General features: G+C 55.5%; 1 protein-coding gene across 1 annotated transcript in view; it reads right to left on the bottom strand.

Annotated features, from left to right (window-relative positions):
* TMEM132E (transmembrane protein 132E) overlaps positions 1-13,167 on the bottom strand; it is a 54,467-nt gene that overhangs the window by 10,656 nt on the left and 30,644 nt on the right. Inside the window, 5 exon segments of the mRNA XM_047833385.1 lie at positions 962-1,083; positions 1,085-1,753; positions 1,755-1,795; positions 1,798-1,872; positions 1,875-1,892. Coding sequence (XP_047689341.1) covers positions 962-1,083; positions 1,085-1,753; positions 1,755-1,795; positions 1,798-1,872; positions 1,875-1,892 — 925 coding nt within the window.

Below are 13,167 nucleotides of genomic sequence, written 5' to 3'. Positions count from 1 at the left end.
TACTTTTTGCCACAGGTTCAGGTCACCGTCCTCTGGACACTGCACACATAAGGTGTAGCGCCCTGTACTAAATACAACACTTCAGCTATGCTCCGATTCATACTGGCTAAAGCAGAATGGTGATCACCTCCCTAATTCTACATGTTTACTCCTATTAATGTAGCCCAAGATCTGTGATGACTGATTTAACTCATATTCACATTCACGTATCAATCATTGAATCAGGTCTCATCCCTTCCAGGAAGATCTGAACTTTAAGGTGGTACACTCAGGAGAGAGGGTAATACTTAACTCAAAGAAGTCGGAGGCTAACGGCAATGTTGTGGGTCCTATGCATAGTGCCTGGGGTGGGGGGAATATTTTGGTGGGGCCTTTGCTGCATTCTCAGAATCATTCAACATGGTTTAAATTCCATCCTGTTTTGTGAGGATGTGATATGGCTTAAGGTATTTCTGAATTTGTGGATTGTATCCTGTTCAGGGTACAGAAAAGGCTGGGACTCCTGAAAATGTTTCTCTTAATTCCAAGACTGGGCAAATGTCCTGACACATGGACACACTACTGCTCATTTCTGACTCCCAGCCAATGGGCTGCTGTCTGATCTCCATTTCTTCTCTTTGCCTTTGGTCTCCTCAGCTGCAAAATGGGTACACCGTTTTGAGTTACACCAGCTAAGGCTTAAGGGCCCTTCCAACCCCATTCTATGATTCTTGATACCTATGCTTGTGAAAACAAACATTTCTCCTTCCCCATGTCTGTGAGCTACGGAGGTAGGGCAGAAATTTTTGTTGTCACCGGGCAGATGAGAACACTGAGGCTCAAATAAGTAAGGTGCCTTCCTGAAGTAGCCAAAGTGAGAAATGGAAGAAGTCGGATTAGGGTGCTGGCTCACCCCTGCAAGCGGCCAGGTATGCATTTGACCTTGGGATGCAGGCGGACCCTCCCCCCACATGCCCCCTACCTGAGTGTGAAATGCTCCACGCTGGGGCTGGAGGGAGAGGAGGAGTTGGGGGCCAGGTAGAGGAGGACGCTGAGCACCTCGCCAGGCTTGAGGGGCCGATCAGGCAGGCGGATCATCAGGTTTGCTGTCCAGCCTGTGCTCCTGCAGGGTCCTCCTGGGGGGCGGGCGGAACAGGCTGATGCTCCCTATGCGCAGCAGGGGGTGCTGGGTGGGGCTCTCTGCGCGGGCGCCTGCCCCGGGCCCTGCCCCCCGACGGGCGCCCCCGCAGCCCCCAGACGCGTCCGGGGCGTGGAGGGTGTAGTAGAGCTCAGCCTGCTGACTCTCCCCGGCCGCCTCGGGGTCCAGCCCATCCGGGGACTTGCGGCGGGCGGCGGGCGGCGCGGCGGGGGCTGGGGGCCCGAACCAGGCCAGGGGCAGCTCCGCCCGCACCAGGCAGGTGGCCAGGCCCCCGCTGAGGCGGCAGGAGCTCTTGACCTCCCGCGCGTCCCTGAAGGCGTGCAGGCGGACGCACGGCAGCCGCTCCGTGACGCCGAAGTCGTCCCAGTCGCGGCCGGCCACGTTAGAACAGCACCTGGGCCTCGGCTGCGAGGCCGGCACGCGGGCGCGGACGATGAAGGCCCGCACCTTCCAGTTGACCGTCAGGCGCTCGGGGATGTCCAGGGTGCTGGACGGCTGCAGCAGCTCCCGGGCCACCACCTGGCTGGTGCTGAAGGGCCCCAGGGAGACGTTGAGGACGGGCAGCTCCTTGGTCTGGAACACCACGAAGGGCTCGGAGCGCTGCAGGGAGCCGTTGTGCTACCGCAGGCGGCAAGGGCCGCGCGTCCCGCAGGAAGAGGCCAGCCGCGTCCGCGACAGGCGGTAGCTGACCGGCAGCACCGGGCCGGCCTGCGGGCCGGGTGTGCTGGGGCTGCCGGGTGCGAGCGGCCGGAGGCTGGGGACAGACAGGGGAAAGAGCCCAGTGGGGTGAGCAGAGGCTGTGCTGGGCACGGCAGGGCACCCCAGCCTCCCACCCCGCAGCGGGTGTCCGTGCCAAGCGCGCGCCCCTGTGCTGCTGTGTTAACCTTCCGCTCACCGTTGCCTGGTTTCTTTTGCTGCAGCGTGCGCGTAAACCGGACACTAGCGCAAAGCCCTGTGAGGCTTTAAAGAGGGTTTATCCCCCCACATCCTCATCTGTAAAATGAGGATGAAACTGCTTTCTGCCTCCAGGTGCGGTTGCTGAAGACTTCCCGAGTAGTGTGTGCGGGTAAAGGGCCGAGAGCGGAGAGGGGGCCCCCAGAAAGCGCTCTTACCATTCCAACCTGCTCCACGCTGGCGCCACCGGCATTAGCTTATTTGATCCTCAGATGGATCCTCTGAGCTACACAGTCTACCATTTCCACGGATTCAATCGTGTTCTGTCAACAACTTCTCTCTTTTGAGAGCTTATTCTCACATGTTACAGGTAAAGGTGCAGAATGCTTAAGCAACTTGCCCGAGCCACATGAGCCAAAGGGGCCAGCAGTAGGCTTCCAACCCAGGGCCACCTGACTCTCAAACCCAAGCCCTTTCCTGCTCCCTCTGCCTCAGACGGTGCAGGGCCCCCAGAGATCCCTTGTCTCCCCCCCCCCCCCCACGCCCTCTCCCCATGCACTGTATACACAGGGAATGGGACCCCACTCTCCCAAACCCAACTCAAGCCTTGGGTCTGCCATCTCTGGTCCCCTCCCCACATCCCAGAAGGACCCTGCCAAAAGCAATTCTACCTCTTGACTCTGTGAGGTGTCCTGAGCTGCCCCCTGTCCTCCATCCCCAGAACCTTGCCTTGATCCCGCTGCTATGACAACATAACACCGCCTGACTGGGTCTCCCCTCTCCCTCTAACCACCTCCCTGGCATCCACTCCCCTCCACAGCAGCAGAGAGATTTGTTTCTCCTGGACACAAATGAGACCTTGCTGGCCCCTCACTGCCAGCTCAATTCCCGTTGGACACTGTTCTGGAATAGGAAGGACCAAGCTGTGGGGGTTTGAGGTTTGAGAAGCAGCTCTGGATCTTCTCATCGGCCCTGAGTGACTTTCCTCACCTTTAAAATCAAGTTAATAATAATAGTAATTGATAATAATAATAATAATACTGGTCTTAAAGGATGCTGTGCTGTCACTTGCTCTGTTTTCGAGAATCAAATAAGAAAGAACTCTATAAATTGTGCATCGCAATGCCAATGTCTGTAGGCATTTTTATAGACTCTTTCCCTTCTGCTTACAGGACAAAATCCAAACTCACTTTGGGCCTGAGTGTGGCATTCAGGGTCCTCTACTGTGGGGTTCCAGGCTCCCCTTTGCCCCAGGACTCCCCCTCCCAAGCCCGCGCTGCCAGCATGACTGGACCATCTCTGCCTGCAGCACTTGCTGATTCTGCCCCATCTCCCCTCTTTGCTCATGCTGTGCCTTCTGCATCAAATTCTCCCCTTTCCCAACTGCATGCATCCACATCGGAATCCTCCTCCGAGGTCCAGCTCCAATGCCACCTCCTCCAGGAAGCCTTCCAAGGTATGACCTCAAATCCCTGGGACTCTCCTTCTCGGAGGGGACTTCGCATCCTGTCTTGTATGGAAGTTAGTTATCTAGGAGGCCGTGCACTGAGCAAGCCTCTGACAAATCATGCCTGATTTACGCGGAGTGATTTGCAGAGACCTGTGTCCCAAGGAAGAGCCTTCTAAGCAACGCTATAGTGGTTCCTTGCAGTTTATGCCCATTTATTATTTTGCCACCATCAATGAAACCTTGATAGTTCTACAGACCTTCACATCCAATTCCTCATAAAGGCAATGAACTAAAATTCCCCGCTCTTGAGGCTCTGGTGCCTATGGCCTATTTTTTTTTTTTTCAATCTGTGGTTTAATTTCCTCATTCAAAAAAAGAAGCATTTGGCTTGGGGCAGGGCATAGGCCCGTGCGGGGGGCAGCTCATGCTTTAATCACCAGACTGCTCCTCCCATTCCCTGGAGAACTCTGCTCCCAGGCCACCTTCCCCACTAGATGCTCTGAACCCTGCAAGGTATGCTGGCTGCAGTGGCGGGGTGGACAGCTAGGTCCAAGACGAGGACAGGAAGATGTCTGGAGAGATGGGAAGAGCCTTCCTGGCTGCAGTCCCTGCCCCACAGTTACACCTGGAGTCTCTGAGATGCTGTCCTTGCCATCAGGGGGAGGCTGGTCCAAGTGACACATGTTGGAGTCCAGGGGAACAGCCTAAGCCAGAGCTCAGAAACCACCCAAACTGCTTTGGAAGCGGCAGGAAGCAGACAAACAAAGAATCCAGGACTCAGGTGCAAGGTTCTCCCCATGACACTCATGGGCAAGATACTTCCCTTGGTTCCCATATCTAAAATTGAGATGGTGACATCAGCCCCTCCACGAGGATGTGGAGAGTGGCTAAAAGGCCAAGGGAGAGGAGGAGGGGGGCACTGCTCCGTGTGGTGGGATGTCCAGGGCTTGTGGGCCCTGGGCCGAGGCGGGGAGGGGCCACCGTGCTTGTCCTGCTGGGGTTGAGGAAGGGCAGCTGCCATAGCAGTAAGTGCTCAGCATCCGGGGTGGACAGCCTGGGGACACGGAACTCATAACCACTGACCCTGCCTTGCTTACTGTCCCTAGGAGATCCCAAAGGCTGCTAAGTAAGCACTTAGTCCCCTTTGATGACACTCTCATCGTCCCCACCCCACGGTTGGCCATCTGGACCCCTTGGAGGCACAGTGGGGGCAGGAGCCACCAGATGGGCAGAAGACTCAGAGGGGCACGGGGGAGGGGCCTGGAGGCCATGTCTGCATGCACCCCTCTGCCCTCCATAGATTTTTGTGGAATGAACGGAATTCTCAGAACCCGACGACTGGGACGCTCTGTGGGGTACAAGGGCCTCCTCCACGAGGCATCGAGAAGAGACCGGATGGCCACTGAGGGGGACGGTTCTCAGTGGCAGGCAGCAACCTTGCAGATAAAGAGTCTGGGTTTCCGAAAGGGGAAGCGACTTGTGCTAAGAAAACAGCTCGCTTTCAGAAAGGAGAGCCAGAAAAGACAGTATTAGGGTGGTGCAATTTTCGTATTTGTGTCATCATGACACATGACACCCCCTCCAGTCACCACTGTGAGTCATTCTATCCTCTGAGGCCCTGAGGCCTCCTCTGTGGTGGAGGTGAGTGTTTCTGAGGCCCCAGCACTATAACCTCTGCTCTCCTGCCCACTTACTGTGGAGCATAAAGGAAGCTGCTTGATCTCTCTGGACCTCAGTTTCCCCAGGGAGGTGGGAGAGGCCCTGGAGGTGGTCTGGGGTGGGTGGGGAGCTGGAGGGGAGGAAGTTGAGGCCCGTGGAGCTGTCAGCAGACAGGTCAGGTTTTCTGGAAGGCTATCTGGGAAGGTGTGTGTGTGTGCTAATGTGCGCACTGGCCTGTTATCTCAGCATAAAGCAGGGCCTGGCCTTGGGAGGAAAGAGCTGCTGGCAGGTTCCCTGAATGACAACAGTCAGGGGAGGGGAGGATCTAACAGAACTGAGGTTGGTTGGGCCCAGAGGTGCTGAAGGGGTGTGGCTGGGGTGGACATGACAGCCTGGACCCCCCCCCCCCGCCCCCAACACAGGGGGGCTGATCTCACGGGCTGGCACACATCTGCCCCTCGGGCCCCACATCAGGCACCCCACAGGGTTCTTCAGGCTTGGCTTTGAACCCTGGCCACTCTTTGCCCCTCACCCTCTCACTTGCTCCCCAGAGCATTGGCCTCCAGGCTCCCAACTCCTGCTCTTGTGTTTGGGCCCAGCTCACCCTGCGGACCACCCTTTGCACTGTGTTCCTGTCAGTGGCCTTGACTCTCCCCCGGAGCAGCAGCTAGGTTCCCCTCTGTGTAAACAGCTTTGGGCCTCCGGAGGCATTTGGGTGCAGCCCTGGGAGTCAGAGTACAAGCAGGGTAGGGGCAGAAAGAGAGGGAGACACAGAGTATAAAGCAGGCTCCAGGCTCTGAGCTCAGCACACAGCCCGACATGGGGCTCGAACTCACGAGCTGTGGGATCATGACCTGAGCAGAAGTTGGACGCTCAACTGACTGAGCCGCCTTCTGATAGAGAGGGCTTCTCCACATCTTCTCCGGCGCATGATGGGTGTTAGGAGTTGAATTGTGACCCCTCACCCCAATTCATACGTGGAAGACCTGACCTCCAGGACCTCAGAATGTGGCCGTGTTTGGAGATAGGGTCTGCAAAGAGGTGATTCGGGTAAGATGAGGTCATCAGGGTAAACCGAGCTCATCAATCCAATACGCCTGGTGTCCCAACAAGTAGGGAGATGAGGACACGGACACACAGAGTGAAGAGCACGTGAACATACAGGGAGAAGACGGCCCTTTGCAAGCCAAGGAGAGAGGCCGCAGGAGAAACCCACCCTGCTGCCACTTTGACCTTGCACTTCTGGCCTCCAGAACCGAGAAGCCAAAATCTGTTGTTTTAGCCATGCAGTCTGTGGTGCTTTGTTAGGGCCGCCCAAGCAGATAAACACATGGGGATTGGCTGTTTCTGCCCCCCAACAGTCTCAGTTTCCCCAGTCAGGAGCGGAGACACCATCCAGGGGAAGAAGCTGGGCGGGGATCATGCTGGTTTTGTGCTCAGGGATAATGATGGCGGCTGAGGCAGTCCCAGCCTCTCCCTGAGACTAGACCCAGAGTGTGACCCTTCCCAACTCAGCTGAGCCAGCTCCTTCTTCCCACAGCCCCAGAAGGCACATACAGCTCTTTACAGCTTGGTAACGAAGAATGGGGTGTCTGTGGATGCAACAGGCCTGAACTCCCATCCTCCTCGAATCTTCTCCCCCCACCCAGCTTCCCTGGGCACTGAATCTGCCCAGTCCCTTGAGGAGCACCGACCCGGGCCACTTTGGGGTTATGCTCAGCTGGGATGGGGTGTGGGGGTCCCATCTTCTTTCCACGCCTGCCCTGGCTCTGCCTCCTCCTGAAGCACTCCCCGACGCCTCTCACTAGGACCCGTGGGTGCTGCTTTGCTCTGTCCAGCTCTGGGTCCGACTGATCTGGAGCTTGGCCCTGGTCTGGGTGTAACATGCAAATTACCATCGAACTGCTTCGTTAGTCACTTCAGTGAATGCTCCCCGCAGGCAGGACACTGGCCTGCGCGCCCCTTCACCTGTGCAGAAGTCTCCCAAGCCACCCCCTACACCAGAAGGCACCTACTTATTTATGCTTTTGCTTTTCCAACTCGATGGTGAGACAGGCAGACACGGGGCCTGGACCAGCTTTGCGCAGTGCAAAGGGTGGCACTCAGGGGGTGCTTAGCAAGTCTCAGTTCTACCCTCTTATGAGACATCTGCGCAGGGCCAGTGGCTGGACAGAGGCCCTCCCCCCTCCTTGTTTTTAAGTTTATAGGTTTATTTATTTTGAGAGACAGAGAGGGTATGAATGGGGGAGGGGCAGGAAGTCGGGGAGAATCTCAAGCAGGCACCAAGCTGCCAGCGCAGAGCCCGATGCAGGGCTCGAACCCACAAAACTGTGAGATCATGACCTGAACTGAAATCAAGAGTCTGACGCTCAAATGACTGAGCCACCCAGGTGCCCCACAGAGGCTCTCCCTCTTCAATTCAGTCTGGCTTTTGTGGTCTGGGAGCACAGCAGGGGCCTCTGGCCACCCCCACAAAACCTTCCCACTTTCTCCCCAGACACACAGGCCAGCCTGCCACCCCCACGAACCTACTGAAAATATAAATTAATCTACACGGAGGTTACAGCCAGGCAGGCTGGGGATGGGGGTGCCTCTGGCCATTTCCCGGCTTCTAATCAAGATCAGATGCCTCCTGCTTCTACCTCTAATTGTCCCCAAATTAAAACTAATCGCTTGCAAATCAGAAAAAAAGATCGTCATTAGCTCTGGTGAGTTTGAGGCTGAGGGACACAGCAGGGTGTCCTAGCAGGGCCTGAGGGTGCTGGGCTGTGCTGGGAGCCGCTTGGTTACTCGCCTGTGTGCGCGCGCGCACACACACACACACACAGGTGCCACACCAGATGTCAATGTTTGGGGAGCCTTTGGCACTTGCTCCTGAACTTGCCTGAATGTAAGAATCAGAGGAAGCAAGCAAAACAAAAGCAAACAGATTCTAGGGCTGGACCCAGGCTTAACACAATCGGAGTTTCCAGGGGAGAGACCTGATGATGTGTGTTTATCAAGCACCCCAGGCGCTGTTATCACAGAAGTTTGGAAAACATGGCGCCCAGCGGGAAAGGTTGGGAGACACTGAAGTGACTTGTATGACATAATTTGGTGATGCTGACAGTGGATGATGAAGTACCCAGAGCCTAGAACGGTGCCTGGCACATACAGGTGCCAAATCTGTGAAGAGATGAATGAATGAATGAATGAATGGGAGCAAGAGATATGGTTGCTGTAGGTGGTGAGGATCCTGGGGTCTATGTGTCCACTATCAAGAGGCCAGGGATGGGTTTGCACAGTGACACCCCCCCCCACCCCCCCCGCCAACAAGCTCAAACCTCCAGGCCCACAGCAGAGGTGTGAAACACCCCTGGCCCAGGAGAGCTTCAGGGGAGGAAGCTCCCCTCTGAAGGTGCCTGGAAGAGGGCTCTGGCTGGGAGGAGGGGTGCCCCGGTGCCAGTCCTGCTCTTCCTTGGCTAACGAGTAGCTCCCACCCAGGGCAAGCATGCCATTTCTGAGGACCCATTTCCCCATATCAGTAACACGGAGAATCAATCATCAACCCATATGCCAGGAACCACGGAGTGAGGTGAAGTGGGAAAAACCTGTCTTGAGGAAGGTTTTTGGTTTTCATTTGTGGTTGTTTTCATTAGTGAGATCCAGTATTAGCAAGGGTTTTAAGAAACGGGGCATCTGCATGCCCTACTGTCGGAGGGTACTGTAGACAATTTTCTAGAACGCGCTTTCAAGATACGTTTTAAAGGTTTTGGCGATGCTCATGCTCTTTGCCCCAGGAACTCCCCTTGGGGAATCTCGTCCATAGACATTGGCTCAGAGATTTATGTAAAAAGATACTCACTGCAATGTTACGTTTATAAGTAAAAAATATGAAACACCTAAGTGTCCAAAAGCAAGACATGGTTAAATAAAAGCAAATGCTTAAGAATGGATGTGTGCAAGCATTACAGATCAAGTTTTCAAAAAAATATTTACTCAGATGGGAAAATGCTCACAAAATAGTTTGAACTGAACAAAGAAGGGTGTAAAATTTTACAATTTTACCAATTTTACATAAAAAGATGTAGACACCGGGAGGAAATACATCAAAATGCTAATAGTGGTTATCTCTGGGGGGTGAGGATTACGGGTGATTGTTATTTTTTACTTTATGCTTTTATGTATTTTCCAGTTGTCTGCGATGAACATGTACTGCTTGTAAAATTAGAAAGAAAACAATAAATGTCATTAAAAATGAAGGAAAGTGTTTGAAGCTATTCCAAGATTTTTTTTTAAAAAGGAAAATAAAAAAAAAAGAAAGAAAGAAAAGGAAGAAAGAACCTATGTGGTTTGGGAGCCACACAAATGGCTCAAATCCCAGTTCAAATCCCAGTTTTGACACTTCTTAGCTGTGTGACCTTAGGCAAGTTACTTAACCTCTCTGAGCCTCGATTGCCACACCTGGGAAATGAGGATAATAGAACCTATTTCATAGGGTTGCCATGACTAAATAAACAAATTGCCTGGTGTAATTCCTGGCACAGAGTCAGTGTTCAGCGTTCAGTGTTTATTCATTTATTCACTCAACACGTATTGGTTATTTCATTGTGAGAAGGGAGAAGTGCTGATCTGCTTTTCTCCAGCACTGGATGCATTGTTTAGCTCACAGCAGGCCCTCTGTCAGTGTCTGTTGAGTTAAAAAGGACAAGTACAGAGATGACAGGCACATGAAGCACAGTGTCCCAAGGAGCTCGAAAGTGTCACCGAGGCTGAAAGGATTACTAGTTTTGGGGGCCCCTGGAATCCAGCTCAGGAAGATCTGCCGGTGGCCTGCTGAGTGAGCTGGGGCGGTTTCCTCCCCTCTCTGGACCTCATCAGGAAGAAGCGGACAGTCTCTGAGCTGCCTGCCACATGGGGGACGTAGGGGTGGGCAGGGGCCATGTGTGCAGGGAGTCTGGTGGGTTCTAGGCCAGGCAGGGGTCAGCCGGATACAGGAGAGGTGACAGCTGGGCCCGTGGGCCCCAAACAATGCCCTCCCGTATCCCCTAAGGCAGGGCCTCTATATACTGTTAAACAGTTTGGGTCTTGCACAAAGATGCTGGGCCCAGGGAGCCAGCAGGAAATTAAACCCAGCCCCGGGCTCTGCTCACCAAGCCCAGAGCCTGGTGCCTATGTGCCTATGTGATGCCATCCGGGCTGGTCGATATAGGTATGTCCCCACCCAAGGCTGGGGCTGTGGTGAACCACCTCTTTGAGGAGGAGCCCGGCGGAGAAATGGGTGCCTCCCTGAGGTCTGGGTCCTGAGATGTCTGTCCCCACCCTGAGCCCCACTATCCCTCCCTCCCCAGCTTCGCTCTGCCTCTTCCCAAAGCGGTTCCCTCAAGGCGAGGCTGTCTCACCATGCACCTAGTGTGACAGCACTGAGGACCCCCGTGGGCCTGTAGCCCTGGCTGGGCTGAGCAGAGCAGGAGCTCCAGGGAGAGGACCTGTGGCAAGCCAAGCCTCCAGTATCCCACAGCCCCCAGGAGGCTGCAAATCCTGGGGAGGCAGCCTCCCCATGCTGTCACACCCCCTGCCACACTGGGCTGGAACAAGCCGAGGGGAGGGACCAGTAGAAGGGGCACCTGTCCACTCTGCCCAAATTGCCTGCTGCCTGCGGCACTGATGATTGGCCAGGTCGCTTCCTGCATCTACAGGAGAACTCCTGGTCCCTTAGCTGTAGCAATGGCAAGATCCCTACCCTGCATTTACAGATGAGGAAACTGAGGGTCAGGAAGACTCCCCTCAGATTGGCTGTGCCATCAATCAGCTGTGTGAGCTTGGGCAAACAGCTTAGCATCCCTCTACCTCAGTTTCCTAAAGTGTCCAAGGGGGCGATAGTCTCTCTTTCGCTGGGCTGCTCTGAGAAGGAAATGCACGTGTTATAAGATGACCTATAAAGTACTTCACCCATGCCTGGTGCACAGTCAGCCTCTTTATTTAAAAAATTGTTTTTAATGTTTATTTATTTTTGAGAGAGGGAGAGACAGAGAGTGAGTGGGGGAAGGCAGAGAGAGAGAGGGAGACACAGAATCCGAAGCAGGCTCCAGGCTCTGAGCTGTCAGCACAGAGCCCAACACGGGGCTCGAACCCACAAGCCGTGAGATCATGACCCGAGCCGAAGTCGGAGGCTCAACCGACTGAGCCACCTAGGTGCCCCAACAGTCAGCCTCTTTAAATGTCAGCTATGGTTTGGCAGTCATTGTCCCCATCACTGAAGGGAACCCACACAGCCTCCTGAGCCAGGGCCCAGAGAGCCTCCGAAACCCGGTGACTGTTCCCCCTCCTCACTATGTCCGAGCCTTCTGGTGCTTTGCACAGAGCCATGAACAAATGAACGACCGGGGTGGGGTGGGGGGGTACCCTGGGAGGTTGTGCGTGCTGATTCACAGCCACGCACGCCCGCACGCACGCGCACACACACAGTCTGGGCCAGTCTCCAGCTTCCAGGCCCCCTGCTCCAGCCCTATCCCGGGCCGGCATCCTGACCTGGCCACTCTTGCTCCATGAGACCAGCGGCTGCCTGCCGCTCAGCTGTGACTGGTCATCTTTGAGAGCAAGGGGAGAAATCAGATGCAGGCAGAAACAGAGGGGAGGAGGAGAGTATTGGTGAATGAGAGACAGTATCAAGCTCTGCTAACTTGGGGGCTGGGAGTGCTTCTCAGAGGCCCAAAGGAGGGCCAGGGCACCGGAAGTTCGGGTAGCTGTGCCCCCCAGGGAGCTGCTGTGGCCCCTGTGTGCTGGCACTGACCATCTGTCCAGTCCTGCTCCTGGGCACCTGGCAGGGGACCTGAGGCCCAGGCAGGGAGGACATCCTGGGTGCACAGCAAGGCAGATGGGAGACCCGCTGGAGCCAGGGCTCTTGTTCCCCGGCTCCCTGCTGGTCCCAGGGGCACTATCTTGCTGGCCCCAGAGCCTTGCAGCCAGAGGGAAGCAATCCCAGGGCAAGACCAAGCCTGGTCCTGAGGGACTGGTTGAGCCAGGCTCACTCCCTTCCCTTCCAGCTTCTGCTCTCTCTGTGGGATGCTGTAAGCTACAGATGGCCCGGGGGTCCAGAGCCTTGGGGCCCATGAAGAGAGGGAGGGTGAGAAGCGGTAGCCCTCGAGAGGGTGATACAGACCTCTTGGGGGCAAAGACTTGAAGATGTGGGACGGTGACCTTGGGCTGGAGGAGCCTGAGCCCAGAGACAGGGTTCCTGGGCTGGGGGAGCCCAGGAGAGGAGGGACAGAAGCCCGGCCCCTTCCAGATGCCCAGTGTCCCAGGCCCCCCTCCCAGTGCCTGCTCTGTGAGCCTGCCCTTATGAGTCGTGAGTGTGTGTCTGTCTGTTAGTCTGTCTGCATCTGTGATCCCAGGATGGGGACCAGAGGCTCAGACAGGCTTGTGAGGACAAGGAGGCCTTGTATTTCCAGGCAAGCATCTCTCACCCCTGGGGAACAGCTCTTTTATTGACTTCTGAAAAGCTGGAAGGGACCCCGTCCTCACCTCTGCCCCCTGCAACAACTATCAGGGCAAGTGAAACCCTCAGTCTGCCCAGCTGTAATGGGTCTGATGTGAGGTCTCTTTTGTGGTGGAAAGGGCTGAGCGGGGGTGGGGGGTAGGGTCCAGGGTGGAGGAAGAGGGGTTGGGGGTTCATATGTGGCCAGGTCTGGTTTCCACTGGTGGCTGTGGGGCTCAGAACAAAAGGAAGCTGCTGGAAGAGCCCCTGGTTGCTGGTGAACTAATGGATACTCTTCAGCAGCCCGCTGCCCCTCCCCACCTCGGGCCATGTGAGGCGGACGGCTCCCTGCTTGGCCATTCCTGTGGGGGTCCCCACCTTCACACCCAGAACCCTAAGCCCCTAACCCCCCAAACACCCCTGTTTCTGGGATTTCAGGAAGACCCTAAGTGCATGGGGGATAGGGCAATAGAGTCATACTGCTGTGCTCATGGGAGGGGGCTTTTGGAGATCAAGCCCTGCTCTACTGGTCCAGTCCTCCAGCCTCGGGCAGGGAAGAGGGGAGAACAG

The sequence above is a fragment of the Prionailurus viverrinus genome, chromosome E1 (genome assembly GCF_022837055.1).
Source record: "Prionailurus viverrinus isolate Anna chromosome E1, UM_Priviv_1.0, whole genome shotgun sequence".
NCBI lineage: Eukaryota > Metazoa > Chordata > Mammalia > Carnivora > Felidae > Prionailurus > Prionailurus viverrinus.
Note: the sequence above shows the minus strand (reverse complement) of the source record. Positions and strands in the feature narration are given on the sequence as shown.